This window comes from Delphinapterus leucas, chromosome 21 (assembly GCF_059928025.1).
Source record: "Delphinapterus leucas isolate spDelLeu-1000000601 "Yukka" chromosome 21, BTC_Dleu_Yukka2, whole genome shotgun sequence".
NCBI classification, from domain to species: domain Eukaryota; kingdom Metazoa; phylum Chordata; class Mammalia; order Artiodactyla; family Monodontidae; genus Delphinapterus; species Delphinapterus leucas.
In genome coordinates, this window is record NC_143149.1 from 6,574,172 (window position 1) to 6,594,960 (window position 20,789).

At 46.0% G+C, this 20,789-nt stretch overlaps 1 protein-coding gene across 1 annotated transcript in view; it reads right to left on the minus strand.

Moving 5' to 3' along the window:
• Positions 1-331: 331 nt before the first annotated feature.
• MCPH1 (microcephalin 1) overlaps positions 332-20,789 on the minus strand; it is a 232,917-nt gene continuing 212,459 nt past the window's right edge. The window contains 1 exon segment of the mRNA XM_089903583.1: positions 332-4,569. Coding sequence (XP_089759709.1) covers positions 4,447-4,569 — 123 coding nt within the window. The 3' untranslated portion in view covers positions 332-4,446.

Sequence of the window (20,789 nt, forward strand, 5' to 3'; positions counted from 1 at the left end):
GGATTCCGTGTTCAAACCCCAGTCCTTCCATCCACTGGTGTAATATCGCCAAAAAGCAGAGTATCCACAGATAAGAATACAAGTCCCACAGTCCCTAATCCACAATTCCCAAATCCAAATGCACTAAAATATAGGTTTTTTTTGAATTAGAGGCAAAATCTGACCTGAACACACGAGATGATCAATAGTTTTCTGTGTTCCACTCAATGTGGTATGTGTCATGGAAGAAATGTGAGGTTGCAGGTTGCTGCCCCTGAGTGCCTGGGCGGGGTCACATGCATCACAGTCCTTGCTGGCGGGGGTGGGGGGGGGCCTCGGGTAGCTGACGCTGATGGGAGTTAAGAGAGCAAGAGGTTTGTTGGGGGTAACTCCTAAGAAAAATAAAAATGGGAGGAAGCAGGATTCGTAAGGAGCGCTTGCGGACGCAGCTGTGACAGGACAGGAGGAAGGAAGAGAGGGTGGAGGAGAGGCCTCAGACACTGCAGGTGGGGATGGAGGTTCTGGAGCCCGGGTGCCTGTCAGGGGTCTTATATTAGCAGAATTGGCCAGGCCCCTGATGCCCGCTGGGCCCGATCCTTGCCCGGGTATGACCGCCCAGGAAGAGAGTAGCCTCGGCTTGAAAACTGAGGTGGATCTTTTTTTTTTTTTTTTTTTTTTGCGGTACACGGGCCTCTCACTGTTGTGGCCTCTCCTGTTGCGGAAGCACAGGCTCCGGATGCGCAGGCTCAGCGGCCATGGCTCACGGGCCCAGCCACTCCGCGGCATGTGGGATCCTCCCGGACCAGGGCTCGAACCCGTGTCCCCTGCATTGGCAGGCAGATTCTTAACCACTGTGCCACCAGGGAAGTCCTAGAAGATTCTTTCTTAAAGTGGGATCCGAGAGGCACAGCTCCAAGGTTGCCACAGTTTTTTTTAAAATTTATTGGTGTATAATTCATGCATGCACCATAAAAATTTACCCATGGCAAGTATACGGTTCAACGATTTTAGTTAATGTGTACAGTTTTACAACTAAAATCACAATCGAGTTTTAGACTATCTCCAACACTCCAAAATGTCTGCTGTCTATTCCCACTTCTACCCCCAGCAGCAGGAAACCAGTGACCTGTTTGTCTCTATAATTTTATCTCCTCTAGAAATTTTGTCTAAATGGAATCATACGATATGTAGTCTTTTGTGTCTGGCTTCTTTCAACTACCGTGTTCTTGGGGTTGGTCCAGGTTTTTGCCTGTATCAGTTGTTTGCTCCTTTTTATTGCTGAGTAGCAATCCATGGTATGGATATAGCACATTTTGTGTATCCATTTATCAGTTGATGGATTGCTTCTAGCTTTGGGCTGGTGTGAATAACGTTGCTGTGAACATTTGCGTACAAGTCCTCGTGCAGGCACATTTTCACTTCTCTTGGGTACATACCTAGGAGTGAAGTTGCTGCGTCATATGGCAAGTGTCTGTTTAGCTTTTAAACCAAACTGCAAAATGATGCAGCCACACCAGCAGCGCATGGGAGTCCTAGATTCTCCACATGCTGGTCAACTCTTGTGTTGTCAGAACTGTCGGCTGCAGCCATTCCCGAGGGTGCGTAGTAGCATCTCCTTGTGCTTTTACTTTGCGTTTCTCTAATGACTAATAATGTTGAGCATCTTTTCATGTGCTTATTAATCATTTCTATATGTTTTTGTGTGAAATGTCTTTTGCCCATTCGTTATCTTCTTGTTAATGAATAAAAAGTTCTTTACATAGTCTGGATACAGTTCATCAGCTATATGCTTCACAAATATTTTTCCTAGTCTCTGACTTGTCTTTTAAGTTTCTTAATGGTTTCTTTTGAACAGCAAAACTTTTTAAAACTTTGAGGTCCAATTTATGTTTTTATGAATTGTGCCTTTAGTGCCCTACCTAAAAAAATCTTTGCCTGACCTTTCAGAAAGATTTCTTGCTATGTTTTCTTCTAGACATTTTATAATTTTAGGTCAGTGGTTCTCAGCTGGGAACGGTTCTGCTCTCCAGGGGAAATCTGGGGATATCTGAAGACAGTCTGGACTGTCGCAACTGGGTGAGGTGTGCTAATGGCATCTAATAGATAGAGGCCAGCGATGGTGCCAAGCATAGTACGATGCCCAGGACAGCCCCTGCAGCACAGAATTATCTGGTCCAAAAATGCTGGTAGTGCTGAGGTTGAGAAACCCTAAGTTAGGTTTCTGGTCCATTTGAGTTAACTTTTGTGTATGGTGTGAGGTAGGGATCCATGTGCATTTTCTTTTTGTGTGTGAGGTAAGGACGTAAGTGTGATAAGGATGTAAGTGTGCTTCTTTCTGTTTTTTTTGTTTTGTTTTATCCTACTGCATTGAATTGACTTGGCGCCTTTGTTGAAATCAACTTGACCATAAATATGAGGATTTATACCTAGAGTCTCTATTCTCTTCCCTTGATCTGTAGTCTACCTCTATGCCAATAAGTTTTGAAATCAGGTAGTATAAATCCCCCAACTTTCTTTTTCTAAAGAAATGACTTTTTTCTACTAGGGGTTCTTTGCATTTTCATATACATTTTAGCATCAGCTTTTCAAGGTCTATAAAAACATCTGCCTGGTATTTTGAAGATTACATTGAATTTGTAGATCAATCTGAGGAAAACAGCCATCTTATCCATATTGAGTCTTCTAATCCATAAACTCGGTATATTTCTCCATTTATTTAGAACTTTAATTTCTCTCAGAAGTGTTTTGTTAAGTATACCGATCTTATACTTCTTTTGTTAAATCTGTTCCTATTTAGTTTATTTTTACATGATATTGTAACTGGAATTGTATTCTTAATTCTATTTTTGAATTGTTTGTTGATAGTATATAGAAACACAATTCAGTTAGCTTTGTATATAGATTTTGTATTCTGTAATCTTGCGAAACATGCTTAATCTACTTTTTTCTTTAATTCCCTATAATTTTCTACATATAGTATCATGTGATCTGAGAATAGTTTTACGTCTTCACTTCCAGTCTGTATGCCCTTAATTCCTTTCCTGGCCTTCTTCTCTCAGTAGAATCTCTGATATAATGTTGAATAGAAGTGGTGAGAGCCACATACCTTTCAAAATTAAAAAAAAAAAAAAGTTCAGAATTCTGAGACACTTTTAGCCGTATGTGTTTTGGGTAAGGGGTTGCAAATCTCTAGTAACTAACTTTTAGGCTTGTTGGCAGGATTAAATGAGGTACCACATAGAAAATGCTTAAAGCCAGGCACAAATCGGTGTGCTCATAAGAGATTAGCTTTTAGAGAGAGAATCTTCAGTGGCTCCTGGCAGGCTGGCATCAGGAATCTTAGCTGTGAGGATGCAGGCCTGGGTGGACACGTGACCTGGGTGGCACTCTGTGGCTGATGTGGCCGTGGGGTGGAGTTCTTTGTGGCTTGTCTCCACCAGGAGTCAGCACAGTTTTGTCAGCTGCCTCGGGAACTTGTGGTGCGATGGGAGCTCTGCCATAGTATTGATACCTGAGCCTCAAAGTCGCCAAGCCCAGGAGGCAGCGGGTGTAGTGACACGGGATTTACAAGGCGGGAGGAAGGCCTCCGGCCTGCCGAGCTGCACTGAGGCTCAACGTTGTTGAGGCAGGAGTATTATGAGGGGACTTGGGGTATACGTTATATTAACACCAAGAGAAAACCCTTCATTATTTCCATGTGCATCGTTACTGCCCTTCTAGGAGGGTTATTCTAGAAGTTGATCCCTCGTATTTGCTGAGGGACTTGACATTTATTTGAGGTAGAAATAGCAGCTGAGATGAGTGACAGATAAACAACATGGAGGGAACAGTATCACGAGGGAGTCTAATGGCACCTTCGGCCTTGCTGGGATTTAGCATCTCTCTCCTACACAAGGTGACTGGCCAGCGTGTGTACAATTTGGCCTGAATGCCCGTTTCCTGCAGGGGATGGTGAGCATCCTGGTGGCCTGCAGAGGCCCTGGTCTCCTGTGGGTGAGGCTCTCCTCACCAGAAACCAAGCTTGCAGAAGCGGGCCTACTTTGATGGTGCTAATTATCATTAATTGCGGCTCTTCACACCTGTCCTCATTATTATTTTGAGAAGAATCTCAGATACATAAGGTGATAACGGACCAACATCCTTCATACCTGGTAGATGATACGTTAATAAAGAAACGTAGAAACTCAGGGGGCTCTTTGTTCTCGGTAATAGAACAATGTAATTTCCATCCTTTATTTAACAGTATGGCTCTTCAGTGATAGAGGTTCTGGGACCTCTCAATTATGATCGTAACTAGGACACACAGACTGGCTTTAATAGAAAAGGCCCAACAGGGCAGGTCAGTGCTCCTCTGAGACACTCACTCAGGCATCAGAAAGCCACACAAAGGAGCTTTCTTCACATGAAACACACAGGCGGCAGACGTGATGGTGGAGAAAGGCATCCTTCCTGCGTCCACCCCTCCCCTCACTTGAGCGTCCGAGGATGCCGGGGCGGGCTGTTAGCAGCAGCCACGGGTTGAGCGGTATCTCCTTCACGGCAGCACCGGGTGGTTCTCTGAGGCAAAGGCCTTGTGCTGAGTGACTGAGTCTAGAGGAAGAGAAGCAGGTTAGCACTGACAATGGCCAGCATGTGGTAAGACGACAAACTCATCACAGATACACAAATCATATATAAATGATCCTGGGCGGCATGGTCCATATGTCCACAGGTCCATATGGCACATGTGGCTCTTTAAAATGAAGTAAAATCACATAAATGATTCAGTTCCTCAGTCACACCAGCCACATCTCAAATGCTCAGTTGTCACGTACCCTATTAGATGTAGCACACACAGGGCATGCCCTTCATGGCAGAACGTTCTAGTAGACAGGAGTGTCTGCCCAGTCCACGATGTGGGAGATCCAAATTCTAATCTCAGCTACAGCAAGTACTCTTTGGTACAAGGCAGAGTATAAATAATGAAAATCCCATGAAGGGCCCTGGCCCAGGATGAGCCACAGGTGCAGGGGAAGAGGCCAACACAGCTGTGCCTGCAGCCGCCTCCAAGCAGGCCCTTTACCCTTAATGCTGGATGGCTGACTGCTTCCGACCCTTCTGCTGCTGTTAGAATGAGAGATGTGCAATGGACTGTCAGTGCTGACTGACCGACAAATTAAAGTTAACTTATTGATTACTATTATTATCCAGAGGGTGAACAACGACTGTATATTTGAAGGACCTTAAGAAGCCAGGGTGATGAGCAATAGGACATGGAAAGCTGTGGTGGTTGTGAGATACAAAGCAGAAAAAATGGGTTTCTTTTATGAATAAAATAAAAAAAAATAGCTTATCTTAGTTATAGCTCAAGCCAGTGCGCCAGAATTTAATCACAGCCCTCCCACTACAAATGCACTTCCACACAGGCGGTCTGACCTGGTAGCTGAATCTCAGAGAATCATTAATGTTTGTTATATATATTATATACATTATATAATTATAATTAGTAATACATACAATAGAACCTTAACAATTATTATTGATATCCAGCATACCACTTAACTCTCTCTACAACACTGAAGTATTATTATGATTTACATTTTAATGTTAGTCCTTTATTCACGATTTGTGTTGCATATATTTTCTGTTTGTTGCTTGCCTTTCGACTTTTCTTATGCAAACGTGTATTTATATATTCAAATTACATCAATCTTTTATTGCATTTGGATTTTGAATCACAGGTAGAAAGCCTTCCCTATACCTGGTTATAAAATAATTCAGCCATATTTTCTTCCAGGTTTTAAAAAACCTGTTGATTCAATTTTTACATTTAGATTTCTGACACATGTCATTTTCGAAAGCCGGAGAAGACTGCCAAAAGGATGATGCTTTTTCTTAATCTAAAAATCCAATATAATCCCCAAATTCCAAATGTTTGTTTAAAAAAAAACTTGACATGTGTCTTCTGAAGTTTATATGGGGGAAAAATGCACGGGAAGACAACTTTGAAAAAGAAGAATGCGAGAGAATTTGACATACTAGATAGTGAAACATACTATAAAATTACGGTAGTAAAACAGGTAATTAACACAGAATAGGTAAATAGATCAGTGGAAGAGAACAAACTCCAGGAACCCACCCGTGCATATGTGGGAGTTTAAGAGCTGATTCAAGGGGGCATTAAAAATCAGTGGAGAATAGCTAAGTTATTAAAGAGATGGGATGATCCCTTATATCCCACAATGACTGCATTACAGATGGATTAATGCTCTAAACATTAAAAAACTGTGAAAGTATTAATAGAGACAGGAGATGAGATTAAAGTTCAGGGTAGGGAAACCTTCCTAAGTGAAACCTCAGTGTAGGTGCTGTGGAGAAATGGAGGTATTTGATTCCATCCAGAATAATAATTAAAAATTAGGGCTTCTCTGGTGGTGCAGTGGTTGAGAGTCCGCCTGCCGATGCAGGGGACACGGGTTCGTGCCCCGGTCCGGGAAGATCCCACGTGCCGCGGAGCGGCTGGGCCCCTGAGCCATGGCCGCTGAGCCTGCGCGTCCGGAGCCTGTGCTGCGCAGCGGGAGAGGCCACAGCAGTGAGAGGCCCGCGTACCGCAAAAAAAAAAAAAAAAAAAAAATTAAAACCCATAGAAAACACCATAAACAAACATAAGAGACAGAGAGGATCTTACATTTATCACAAAAGGTTACAGTCCATACTATACAAATATGCTGCAAAACAATGTGGAAAAGAGAAACAGCCCAATGTAAAAACAGGCAAGAGATAAGAATTGGCCGTTCATGACCTATGAATCCCCCCTCTAGGTACTCATGCTCATGAGTAACTGAGTAATTACGGCATATACATTAAGTAACGAGATCACCAAATATTGAAAATATGGGTAAAAAATATGGTACTGGTGAGGGTCTGGGGAACGGGAATATCCAGGTACTGTTAGTAAGACTGTAAGCTGGTACAGCTGTGTGGATCAAGGTTTAAGGTACACACACCCTAGGGCTCAGTAATTCCTCTTCTACGAATCTCTTTTACAGAAATATTCCTGCCTGGGACTGGGCCACACTAATTATAGCTCAAGACAGTCTCTTAAAATTGAATTCAAATCATTCCAGTTAGAACACACACACACACACACACACAGAATTTATAGAAGCAGAAGCAGTGGAAATAACCCCAAATGTCTAATTGTAAGGAGTGTGTAAATTAATCACAGCGCCTCCAATGGTTAAAAAGAATGAGGTTACTGTTTGTGTTAAAATGGAAGGATCTTCTAGACAGAGTTGGGATAAAAACTCATGAACGATATGTGATTCTCCTTTTATAGAAAACAAACCCTCAATGCATATGTTTATATACATTTATTTCTATGTAAATACATGTTAAATCTGAAACACACAGTTCAATCTTTAGTGTCGTTACTTTAGGGAAGGGTAGTAAGATTTTGGGTCTTTATGTATTTCTCTATTGTTTGAATTCTTTGACCATGAAATCAAGCGTCACTGTACACCATCCATCCATTCATCCATTCATCCATCCATCCATCCATCCATCCATCCATCCATCCATCCATCCATCGTGGTGGGGAAAAAAGACTGGCTGGAGAAGGGTCCAGTTTTTTTTTTTTGCGGTACACAGGCCTCTCACTGTTGTGGCCTCTCCCGTTGCAGAGCACAGGCTCCGGACGCGCAGGCTCAGCGGCCATGGCTCACGGGCCCAGCTGCTCCGCAGCACGTGGGATCTTCCCGAACCGGGGCACGAACCCGTGTCCCCTGCATCGGCAGGCGGACTCTCAACCACTGCGCCACCAGGGAAGCCCAAGGGTCCAGTTTTAAATTCAGATAAAACAGAAGCTACAACAAAGCCTGTGGCTGGCCCCTCCCACCTCTTCGACGGTGCTGCCTGAGGAATTAACCCCCTGCGCATGGTGCTGTGCAGAGTGGGACCAGGAGAACGCTTGAGGATTGAGTAATAGCTGAGAGCCAGGACAGCTGTGTCCAGGGAGCCCCTCTCGGCTCCAAGTTCCCCGCTGTAAACACACGCACGGAGAGTGGTTTCTATCCAAGTTCATTTGGCATCTGAAGACAGCCACGTCCCCAGATTCCAGTGTCACGTCAGGTGCACGATCCTCAAACACCCCATAAAGCATGACCACAAGACAGATGTTAGAGCAATGCCCGTCCCAGCCAGCGGAAAGGGAGACAAATAGTACACAAGCAGCTCCCATGAAATTTAAATTGGAAAGAAAAAAACCCAGGTTTTGTTTGTTTGTTTTTTGAACAGAGTTACTCAGCAGGTCTTGGCACACGTATCTGCACACGTTAAAGTTCACTGGCTATGATTCTGTGTGCTTGGGATGTGGAATCAACATGCCACCAATGGCTTTTTTTTTCTTTTTTTTAGTAGTGGGACAGGCAAGTCACTTTATTGAACTAAGACTCCAATTGCCAACAGCCGGATGTGGCTAACGGTCCTTGTGCAGAGTTTGGGGACCCTCAGGGCGCTGCTGGGAGCTTTATCTTGACTTACCAAAATGAGCTATGAATTTTAGGGCTGGGAAACCTCAGTATCTGTGTAGCCAGATATCCACGCATAGTAGTCACCTCTACTACTCTGCAGAGCGAGGGTCCCCCAGCAGACGCCAAATATTCCTGAAGTCCTTTCTGATGCTGAGCCCGGCCCGTACTTCTCTCTGGACCCACACCGAGCAAGTCTGTCTCCCTCTGCACGTTGATTCCTCTTCTGAATAAATCAGTCCCATCTCTGCTTCTTCACGGATCCTTACCGTTCTCCCGGGGGCTCAGAACCCAAGTCTAGGACTCCTCTTCTATCCTCTTTCCTAACACAGCACAGTGTCCAATCTGCCAGCAAGTGCAATTGGCTCCAGAGTTTTTATTTAACATATTAAACAGCTTCACACCACCTCCATCGATAGTACCCTGGTCCTAACCACCATCGTTTATCACCTGAGTCACTGCGAGAGCCTAAGATCACTCTCTCTGCTTCTATTTAAAAATATGTCTTAGAGCCCATTTCCCCTTCTTAAAATCCTTTGACTTCTATTTATTCTTAGAACAAAAACCACACCTCTAACTACTGTCCACCGGGCCTTGTGTGGTCCAGGCTCTGCTGCTTCCCCCCCCCCCCATCTCTCTGTGCTCTAGACCCACTGCCTCTGCCCACCTCTCATCCTTGACCCTAACTGTTCCCTTAGCTCCACATGAGCTCATCGCTCTGGACCACATTCAGAGCTCAGGTCAAACACAGCTCCTTGGTAAGTAGCACACCTCAATGTCTCTCTCCATACTCATACCCTGTTTTCTTCATAGCATTTATCACCGTCGGGATTAAAAAGAAATGCCCATCTTTAGAATGTAAGTCCCACGGGAAAAGGGCCGTACCCTTTTGAGAGATGCTCAAGAAATACTGCGTAAATGAATGAATGACCTGATGCCATGTGGAATATCTGAAGGAAATAGCAGTTCTCAGCATTTTTTTCCTGCTCTGATATTGGGCTGGAGACTTTCACATATCTGATACTTTTCCAAGGGTATAGCGCAAATTTGCACTGTGTCTTAGACAAGACAATCTAGTTGATTCCTAGCATGCCAACTTTTCCTTTCCACCCAAGAAACATGAGTGAAATGATATGACAGGGCTAGCTTTGAGTTCACTGTATTTCTGTTACATTTTACATTTACTACTGGGCATCGGAATACTAATGATTTTAGTAAGTGGATCATAAATAAAGACCAATCTTGCTGAATTGGTTACAACGATTCTCTTAGATTTTTCTAGATACACAACTATATCGTAGGCAAATACAATGATTTTTCCCTTCCTTTCTAATTCTGATCCTTCGTTTGTGTTTCTTATTTTATCCCCTTGACTAGGAATTCTAGAACGCTGCTGAGACACAAGGGTTAATAGCCATATGTATTTTGTACCTGACTTAAACCTTAAACTAAGATTTTCACTGTTAAATATATGTTGTAGGTTTTTTATAGATACCCTTCACTGTGTGAAGAAAGTGCTCTTATTCCTAGCTGATGAAGTGTTTTTTGTTTTTATCATGAGTGGGTACTGTATTTTCTCTAATGCTTTTTAACATCTACTGAGAAAAATCAATGGATTAGGAAAAAAGATTGAATGATATTTATTTCTACATTCTTTGGTTAAACCCTACCTGACTATATGTTTCTTAACACACTGCTAAATTTAATCTGTAAATATTTTATTTGGGATTTTTTTTTTTTTTCCCTGAGGTATGCGGTTCTCTCAACGTTGCGGCCCCTCCCGTCACGGAGCACAGGCTCCGGACGCGCAGGCCCAGTGGCCGTGGCTCACGGGCCCAGCCGCTCCACGGCATGTGGGATCCTCCCGGACCGGGGCACGAACCCGCGTCCCCTGCATCGGCAGGCGGACTCTCAACCACTGCGCCATCAGGGAAGCCCTATTTGGGATTTTTATATCCATATTCACAAACGAGTTTGGGCTAGCCTCGTAAAATGAGGTGAATAGCTTTTCTGTGCAGTAATGTGTAATGTTTGGTAAAATTTACTGTTAAAACTATCTAGGGGGAGGTGTCTTAAAAACGATTTTCTTGTGGCACAACGGTCATAACCTAAAATTTACTATTTAAGTGTACAATTCAGTGGCATTAAGTACATTCACAGTGCTGTGCAACCATGACCGCTCCTCATTTCTAGAACTTTCTCAAAATCCCAAACACGATCTCTGTGCCCATTAAGCAATAACTCCCCATTCCCCTCCCCCCACCTTAGACGCGATTACCCTCTGTTATAATTTCTCTATGAATCTGCCTGTTCTAGGTAACTCATAGAAGTGGAATCATACAGTACCTGTCCTTTTGTGACTGGCTTCACTTTAACATAATGTTTTCAAGGTTCGTTAATGTTGCAGGTTTAAGAACAGCTTTCCTTTATAGGGCTGGAGAGTATTCTACTGTATGTATGTATCACATTTTGTTATCCATTCATCTGTTAATGGACACTTGGTTGCTTCTGCCCCTTAGCTGTTGTGAACGATACTGCTGTAAACACGGGCGTGTAAATATTTGAGTCCCTGCTTTCAAATCTTTTGGATATGTATCTAGAATTGGAATTACTAGATCATAGGGTAGTTTGTTTTTTTTTTTTAATTTTTTGAGGAACTGCCGTTTTACATTCCTGCCAACAGTACACGAGATTCCACTCTCTCCACGGTTTGTTTTGATAATAGCTGTGGTTTTGATATGCATTTCTCTAATGATTAGTGATGCCGAACATCTTTTCATGTGCTAATGTCGTCACTGGAGAAAGGTCTAATCAACTCCTTTGCCCGTTTTTTACTCAGGTTTTTTTGTTGTTGAGTTGTAAGAGTTCTTTATAGCTTTCGGATATTAACCACTATTATTTCCAAGTAGCTTTTAAGAGCGGTGGTCACCTTTTTTCTTGCATGTGTCCAAGTCACTTGAGACAGAGACGGGCGAGTCAGTCCTTCAGGTCTCCCAGGCAGATGAGAGCAAATAAGGTCTCTGTTCAGGGAGGGGAACTGGGAAACCAAGACTGTCGGGATGAGTAAATGGCACAGGACTTTCCTACTGCTGTAAACATGGCTTTGCTTGGTTGGGCATTTGCCTGGTGGCCGTAAAGCTTTGATTTTTTTTCCCAGAGCTCCTGAAAAGTTGGTTCTGACGGCTTCTGCTTGTTTTTTCCACGTTTCTGTGGGAAGACAAGGGCTTGGAGCTTCCCAGTGTGCCATCTTGCTGACATCACTCTGCAGGCGACTTTCATGTCGGGTGGTGAGAGGCATCCTTCAGATTACAATTCATTTTTTTTTTAATGGTTGAAACTGTTTAGATTTTGTATTTCTTGAATCGATTTTGGTAACATTTTTCTAGAAATTATCCATCTTGCCTATTTTTAAATTTACTGGCATAAAGTTATTCATCACGAGCTCATGATTTTTAGCTACCCTTACTGTATCTGTGGTTGTAGCCCCAATTTCATTCTTAGTTTTGTTCATTGGACTCTTTTCTTTTTCACTGTTTCTAGAATTTTGATTTTGTTTTCCTCTCCCCCCCACCCAAAGAACTTTTTCTCTCAGATTTTTCTCTTTGCTTCAATTTTGTTAACGTTTGATGTTCTCTTTATTCTTTCTTTCTCCTACATCCCTCTGTATTAACTTCTTGCTACATATTCATCTTCAAGCGCCACAGTTTAAGAAAAATTGAGTCAAAAAGTAAAATGAGATAATTTAATCCGATGACTTTCCCTCTTCCTGCAAATTGGGGAAAGCTTCTTTGTGCCTGATCTTTGACGTGGACACGCTGGGCTCAGTCCAGCTTGTGGGGTGTCGGGGTCCGTCCCACGCAGTTTGAGAACCACCGCGGTGGTGGGTGCACGAGTGAGGAGAAGGTGCGGTGACCGAGCTGCATGAAATCTGACTCTTTACAAACGCAGACTCTCGGCTGGGAGGTGGGCAACCAGGAACTCTGGGTCTGCAATTCACCACGTGGCTCTGGCCCAGGAATTCAGATTCCTCACTTTCCTCATCTCCAAAAGGAGTCGTTTCCTGTCGACCATCTCAGAAATCATTTCGAGCAGCTTCACTCTGATAGGGCTGCCATCACCAAACACTGCCCATCGTGTGGCCTGAACGACAGACATTATTTTCTCACGGTCGTCAGCCGGGTGGGTTTCTCCCGAGGCCTCGCTCCTTCTGTGTCCTCACGAGGTCTTTCCTCTGTGCGCACGTCCCTAGTGTCTCTTCCCCTTATAAGGTCATCGGTCCACATAGATCAGGGCCACACTTATGACCTCATTCCACTTTAGTCACCTCTTTAGGGGCCTTGTCTCCACACACAGCCGCAGCCTAAGGTGTGGGATTTAGGACTTCAGCACAGGACTCTGTGGGGACCAGCTCAGTCCACAGCATGAGCTCCATCACTTAGGCAGTTAGCGATGAACACCGTAAACCTAACATGCAACAGCAGCGCAAACCTGGAACACAGACGAGATGCTCCTAGGATCCCTGACGGTGTCTCCGTGATCAGGAAACCCTAGGGCCTGGGGCTGTAACAAACGCCCTGTTGAGAGCGCGTGGGTCTGAGCCAGTCTCGTGTCAGCCCTCAGTGGAGACGGCCATCCTGCCAGTGTGCACGAGGCCCACACGCTATCAGCGATTTTTCCCTGAGAACACTGACATGGGGAGACATTCAAATCAAATGCTTTTTTATAAGTTATAAGAAAGTCATGCCGAGGCAAGACTTCTTTTTATTTTTTGGCAAGGCTGTTGAGACTTACATTATGTTCCCACAACAGTATAAAATGTATGTTTTATCACTTGAATGTAGCCCAGACAATAAAAGGGCGCCCGAGACTGGAAACGTGCCTATAAGAAAGGCCAAACCAACCTGCAGTGATAAGACCAGTGGGGATAAAAAGAGTGAAAAATGGTTACAGCTCAGGCCGCTGACCTGCGATGGATGCCCATGGGCCCCGCCACGCCAGCGGGTACCTCAGACACCAGGGTCTTCGTCTCTTAATGTGTAAGATGGGAACTATACTCTGTGGGCGTGCGGGGGAAACCAGAGTACTGGAAAGTGCTTCAGAACATAATACGTCTTTACCAACATCAGGTAAAGGTGACATTTTTCTTCCTGCTGCCGGAAATCTGACTTTTGTTTTCCCGTGTATTTTCATACATATTCAAGCGCCGCAAGTGTGGTCTTTCTTAAAAATCCCCATTCCTCCTCCTGGGTGAATGATTCATCAAGAATCTTGGCCTAAGTATGCTGCTGTTTCAGGGAAAACAGACACTGGGGAATGACTTGGGAACACAATCGGGACTGGTCCAGTGGCTTCGTTAGAAGGCAGCTCGGTGTGTGTGAGCTTCTGCTCGGAGCCAGTGAGTAAGACGTGGCTTAAGTTTCACGTGTGGAGCCCTAGTGGGAGACTTCTTAAGTTCACACCGTTCTAGGCCAGCAACACCAGGCGGTAGGATGATCATTTAACAGTTTTTAAAAAAATATTCAAAAACATTGGGTCATTGTTTTTAAGATACAGTGAAGGGATAAAAGTTTTATCGGACAGATTCCAGTGCTAGGACGTCAAAGGTCCTGGGGAAAGTGTCCACATCTGCCCCCGCCAAGGCGGAGTTTCTAATGGCCAAAAAAGTCTCCTCTTTGTCTATACCCTGTGACTCTATTAGGTCTGCAAAAACAAAGACCCCATAAAACATAGGAATAAGTGTAAAGGTACTAAAAAATCCTAGAACCTGGGCTTCCCTGGTGGCGCAGTGGTTGAGAGTCCGCCTGCCGATGCAGGGGACGCGGGTTCGTGCCCCGGTCCGTGAAGATCCCACATGCCGCGGAGCAGCTGGGCCCGTGAGCCATGGCCGCTGAGCCTGCGCGTCCGGAGCCTGTGCTCCGCAACGGGAGAGGCCACAACAGTGAGAGGCCCGCGTACCGCAAAAAAAAAAAAAAAAAATCCTAGAACCTTTATTTTGGAAGGTAAATTACAAATCTGAAAATGGGCACACCAAGCTACGTTCAAGATTTTAAAAACAGTTTGAATAAAATAATGAGCTCTCAGGGATTCGACCTCACACGGCACCTGATATTCTAGTTGGAACAACTCTAGTTGATAAATTCTGAGTACTGCTTTTCATAAGTTATCACAAAATGACTTTTAAACTGGTGCTTTAACATGGTTTTAATTTTAATTTAAAAGTGGTTTTATTGCTAATTTTAATTTCACATTTTGACAATAAAATATTCTCTGGAAGTGTGTGTACTGAAAGCTAATGGGAAGGATAAAAGTCTCCAAGAGAGACAATGCTGCTTTGGCAAAAGGTCAGGAACGATTTTTTACGTGTCAGTGGGTCCCGTTGCCCGGCGGTCCTGGACACTGCCCCCTGCAGATGGGAGAGATTTTGCACCCCCGTGTTGTCTCCTCCGATCATCATGTTTACTACTCTGTCTCGTACACGAGGTAAGTAAAATTAGGTCCAGAGAGACCCAAGTGACTTGCGTCTGGTCAGAGAATAAGCTAGCGGCAGAAAAGGTGATGCCCTAGATTGTGTGTTTTGTAGGTCTGTGCATATGTGTAGAGACAGAAAAATGAAATCTCCTTCATCTGCACAGAGCTGGAGCTATTGTATCGTACCTCCGTTCAGAAAGAGATGCATATAAACTAACAGAACATGTGTTTTTCAAGTATTTAACACTCATGCGACAAGGCTGGGGAGGACCCAGTGCAGACGGGGCCTCGGGACTGATGTTACAGGTGAGGACTTCACCATGCCGAGAGCCGAGGATTCCAGGACACACGGTACCTGGGAGTTGCCAAGGGCACACGTAGATGGTGCGATCAATGAGAAATCAGAAACAGGACATGAATTATGGGAGGGGAAAGAAACAAAAACCTAGGTCCGCAGTTCCAGCTCTGAGACTCAAAGAACTCCAAAGGGCCCTGTGGAAATTACACCCTGGGCTTCAAGCAGGTAAACATTCGCCTCCTGAAAATCCACCATCGGGGGGGTCAAGTGGCCAAACCCCAGGAGGAACCAGGCAGACAGCTGCCTTGTGCACAATCCATGCACAGAAGTGCACCAGGGCCAGGAAAGGGCCGGCTGAGGTCCCCAACCTGGAAATAAGAAGAGTGCAGACCTAGGCTTCGGCCCTCTGCACGGCGCATGACTGCAGACTTGGGAAAGACTAGTTGTTGCTATGGGCTGTTGATATCAATCCTGTGCACAGTTCTGTTAGCTGAATGAGGCTCCTTTTTTTTTTTTTTTTTTTTTTTTTTTGCAGTACGCGGCCCTCTCACCGCAGTGGCCTCTCCCATTGCGGAGCGCAGGCTCCGGATGCACAGGCTCAGCGGCCATGGCTCACGGGCCCAGCCACTCCGCGGCATGTGGGATCTTCCCGGACCGGGGCACGAACCCGTGTCCCCTGCATCGGCAGGCGGACTCTCAACCACTGCGCCACCAGGGAAGCCTGAGGCTCCTTTTTTAAAGCACAATTCTGGTCTCTAGTCGGTGTCATTTTGATACATGCACTTTTCTAAAAACCAAAACCAGAACTTCTGTTTCAGAACATTGGATGTTTTGAGGGCTATATTCTTGGCATTTAGAAAAGAGTAAACAGCCTCTCTTGGCTTCTGGACTGTAGCTAAAACCATAGGTATTTTGAAATTAGTTTCCAGGCAAAGAATAAATTACTCTGCACCAGAAAGTAAAAAATGACTTTTGATTGTCATACTTTAAAAATATATCAAAGGCTGACCAACAGTCACTTAAAAGATATTCATAAAATGTGTTAATTATAAACGAATGCAACCTGGACAAACATGGTCTCTGCTAATGTGTCAAAGGATAATGTCTAGGAAGGGGTGAGAAGAGCCAGAAGTTTGGGATTTAGAGTCAAGGGAAGCAAATGGGAAGATTGAAAAAGAAACCTAGGCAGAGAGGGAGAGTGAGCGCACTTAAGACGTAAGGGTCTTGGCCAAAAGCGCTGAAACAGGGCTCGTTCAATGTCATGGCTTGAACTGTGTCCCCCAAAGCCCACAGGTTGAAGCCCAAACCCCCAGGACCTCAGAATGGGACTGTGTTTGGGAAAAGGGCCTTTAAAGAGCTACTTAAATTGAGGTCATGAGGGTGGGCCCTAATCCAGTGACTGGTGTCCTTGTAAGAGGAGATGGGGACGTGCAGGGAAGGCCACGTGAAGACACAGGGAGAGACGGCCCCCTGCAAGCAGGAGCGACGCCCCGGAGAAAGCAGCCCCGAGGACACTTTGATCTCAGACGTCTGGTCCCCAGGGCTGAGAATACCTCCCTGCTGTCTCAGCCCCGTGGTCTGTGGTACCGTACCGCAGCCAGGCCGACTAGTACGTTCATCCAAACCCAGTGGAGCCCCAAGTTCACCCCACCATGCTCGACTGCATCACATACGCTGCCCGAGTCCGCCTCCCCTGTGCCCCCGCAGCCCCCAGAGCTGGGGTAACAGATGAAGCCCCTTGTTGCTGGTGTCAGCTTCCAGCCTCCCAGGAATCGGGGCTCGTCTGGCACACCTCCTCCCTTGCAGGCTTGAGGGGGGTGTTTTGCCCAACGTAGCAGAATCGACGCCAGACACACACGTCACATTCACACAACACTTGCTTTTAGAAATAAAAGCCCCAGTCCTTTTGTGCTAAAACGTACCACTTGGAGCACGCAGACAAACGAGTATCAGGACAAGTGCCTGAAAGGGAGGGACAGTGGCGGGTCCTGGCAGCCGGCGCTGGCCGAGACCCCAGACGCAGAGCGAGGCAGTCACGCAGTGGGAGGGCCCAGGAGCTGGGGGCGGCCAGGCCGGTGCCGTGGCCTCACGGCTGGGGCAGCTCGGGGTCTACTGGGTCTTTCACACGAGCCGGGAGATCAAGTGGCACAATTCTAACAGGATTTCCTCTGTCCCCACGAACTGCACCCGGGCTGACCGTAGAAAGCAGGAATGCCTAGGTGGGCTTGTAACAGATGAAAGTCGTAAGAGTGCTTTTCTCTTTTCACAGGACTCTGTTAAGGCAGATACGTGGACACTGAGATATCCGGCAGAGGCCCCCAGGCTGCGTGCAAGGGGTCACGGGCCTGAGGCTCCCCTCTGAAACCTGGTCCAGTGGCCAGGAACACACAACAGAGGCTCTGAAGGGGACCCCCAATGGCTACTGCAATCACAAGGCACCTCCCTGTCACTCCCGAGCCCCCCCAGGACACAGCATCGTCTTGTGCATGGGTTCCTACCTCAGGTCCACCTTTCCGACAGGTACGTGACCGTCGCCGCCTTTTTTCTTGGGACGGGTCCGATGAAGATGCTGGCCTGGCGAGGGATGTGCGTGACCCAAACCCCACACAGCACGACCAGCTCCCCCAGCTTGGCTCTGAGCGGGCCGGTGGCCGGGGTAATGAACATGGTCGGCTGATCGGCAAACAGGGCTCCGCGGTACCGCCCGGCGGACGAGAGGCGCTCCTGGTGGCAGAACTTTGGGCAAAGGCGGGGGGAGGGTTACTCCAAACCAATGCATTGTTCACAACAGGCCGACTGCAAGGCTCACGTCCTTTTTCAGAAAAAGAACCAACTGAAGGTGAGGTTGCACACACTCAGTGAATTCTGAGGATCCAGGGGAGATGATGCCATTTAATGATAACGACGGATAACAAGCAGTGACGTTTCCTGGAGCAGCCTACAGTCAAAACTCCAAGCAAACAAATTTATAGGCCAAAAAAAAAAAATGTTTAGGCCTTTGAATTACTACAAATTCTAAACCAAATTATTGAAAAGTAATCAACTGTTCAACTGAGGGAAGAGAACGGCCTCTGCATTCTGAGTAACCCAGAGGAATGTGGAGGCAGGAGCCTTGCGGGACACAAGTGCCCTCGGCACCGGGACAGCATCCTTCGTCCCGGGCTCAGGGTTCCCGGAGCAAGTGACGCCACAGCCCCGAATGGCTGTAAATCCAGCCTCATGGGGTCAAGGGTGTAAATGGCAAAGCACAGAGCAGAAGTCCTAGCTGTGCCCTGCTAGGCCAGGTGGGGGAGGGGTGCGTCCTGATGGAGGAGGGAGATGATGGGACGGGGTTCCGAGACGGGGGCCTTGAACTGCCCGCCCTTCTGTGCTGATAAAGTCACGTCGGCCGGCTGGCCAGAGGCACAGTGGGGAGGCCCCGCTGTGCTACACGCTCATGTCACTAACTCCAGGTTCATAAAGACTTCTCTATGTGTAAATGCCCTCTGGGACATGTTGACGGTTATCTGCCATCCACATCTGAGTGCTTTAACCCGCATGTTTCCCTGAGGACAGAACTGAACATCTGAGATCAGCAGCTCAGAGAAATTAAGGACTTTGACAGGAGGTTTGTGAGAAAAGAGATGAAGGGGTGCGTCTCAGAGGAGGGGCCCGGGTGGGCGGGTGAGGGAGCGCCCGTTACCCAGAGGACAGTGGGTGGCTAGTACGGGAGAGGGGCTGACCCCAGGGTGGGCAGGCAGCGAAGGTGTTCCTCAGTCCTCCACTCCAACAAAGTCTGAGAAAGAAGAAATTGTCCCCCTACTAGGTTTTCATGCTCCTTTCCTTTTGCAGAAGACGATCCTACTGTAACAGCGACATCAGCAACAACAAAAAACCCCCCAAGACCCCACGGCGACATCAGTGGAACTAATGTGATAAACAAGGCCGTGGATTCATTCTCTTTTCCCACCCCAGCCTTGAGTTTTGCCATAAGCTTTGATGCATTTCACAGCTTCCCTTCGACTTGGGTACCTAACAGGACAAATGACCATTCTCCCTGTGGGGTGCCTTCGTTCACACTGTCAGCTACTCCCAACACCCCTGAGGCGCAGCGAGTGGAAAGGGTCATTCCTTTCATTTTTGCGGATGAAGACACTGAGGCAGAAGATATTTGCTTTGGTTCAACGTGACTCGAGCTGCAAGGAAAACCCCACCATCCGTAAACTCAGTGAATCACTGGGCCACCCTGCCCTGAAGCTGGGGATCAAGAATCTTACTAAAGTTGGATGTAGTCACACGTCCTAAAAAGTAGTTGCAGAGGTTGATAACTGAAACAATACCGAAAGGAATACAGTAAGCTGAGTGTCCCTGGGCTTTCTGTTACTCAAATCCACTCCTGTCTTTTCCTCTTTAACGGCAAGGCATGGTGGTTTTTTGGGTGCTGACCTCTGCAGGGCCATGTGTTCAAGACAGGGGTCCCTCCTCAGCCCAAGGGGAAGACTCAGGCTGGGTCCAGGCCAACCACAGGGATCCCCTTTCCCTTTCGAAGGACAGGGTCAAGCGTGGGCTGGACCCGATCCCGGCCAGTGGGACCTGAGAGTGAGCCTGCTGGGGGCAGTTTTTCCTCACCTGCTAACATAAGCAACTTTGTCCTGTTGACAAAGGACACCCAGAATTCCTGAAGCCACCTGAGGACCCCGGACACCCTGAGAACAACCAAGTGGGAAGAGGGGATAGGCCTGGATCCTAGGTAACAAATGCTTCTAAGCCACTGGCCTGACCAAACTGGGAATTGTCCTCCTCTTTTCCTTTTAATGTCAGGAAAAAAAAAAAATCTTCATTTTTAAGCTACTCTTTGTTGAGGTTTTTGTTTGCAGAAGCCCAAGCGACCGAATGCTGCAGTTCTCATGACCCTGCCCCTTACCAGAGGTGAGAGTTTGCTGTATATTTTTCTAAATTCTGTATAACACACATATACTTGGGACACAGTTTTTCTTGATCAAGGATGTATCTTGGTACACAGAAGAGCAGTAACTCAAACCTGTTTTTAATCCAGCAGAAAGGACGTAAGTGAGCCTTTCTCATGTTTAGAATGAGACTTCGGAAGCTAATTTGATGCTTCCTTCTTCTCCCGCCCACATTTATTGAACACTTACTCTCTACCAGGCACGTGCAAAGTGCCAGGAAGCAAAGCTGATTGAGATGCAGTCCCTGACCTCAGTTTAAAGCACGTACTGCAAAAGTCAATAAATGAAAATGCTTCCCTTTATTTATTTATTCAGCTTGCAATCAGAGGAAGTAAAGAATTACAAGGATCTGATTCTTCACTCAAAATAATTGAGACTAGGTGCATGCTGACTTTCCAATCCTAAGTAAAATAGTTTCTGGGGAAGTTTAATCAAGATTTAGTTTACTTAAAATTAAATTTAGGAATTTATCCTCCAAATACACTCCCCGATGTATATAAGGACATGTGTGTAGAGGAGTTCATTGCCATAGAAACAGCGATGATTGGCAGGTTTTTTATAAATATAAATAGGACACCTGATTCTTCTTAC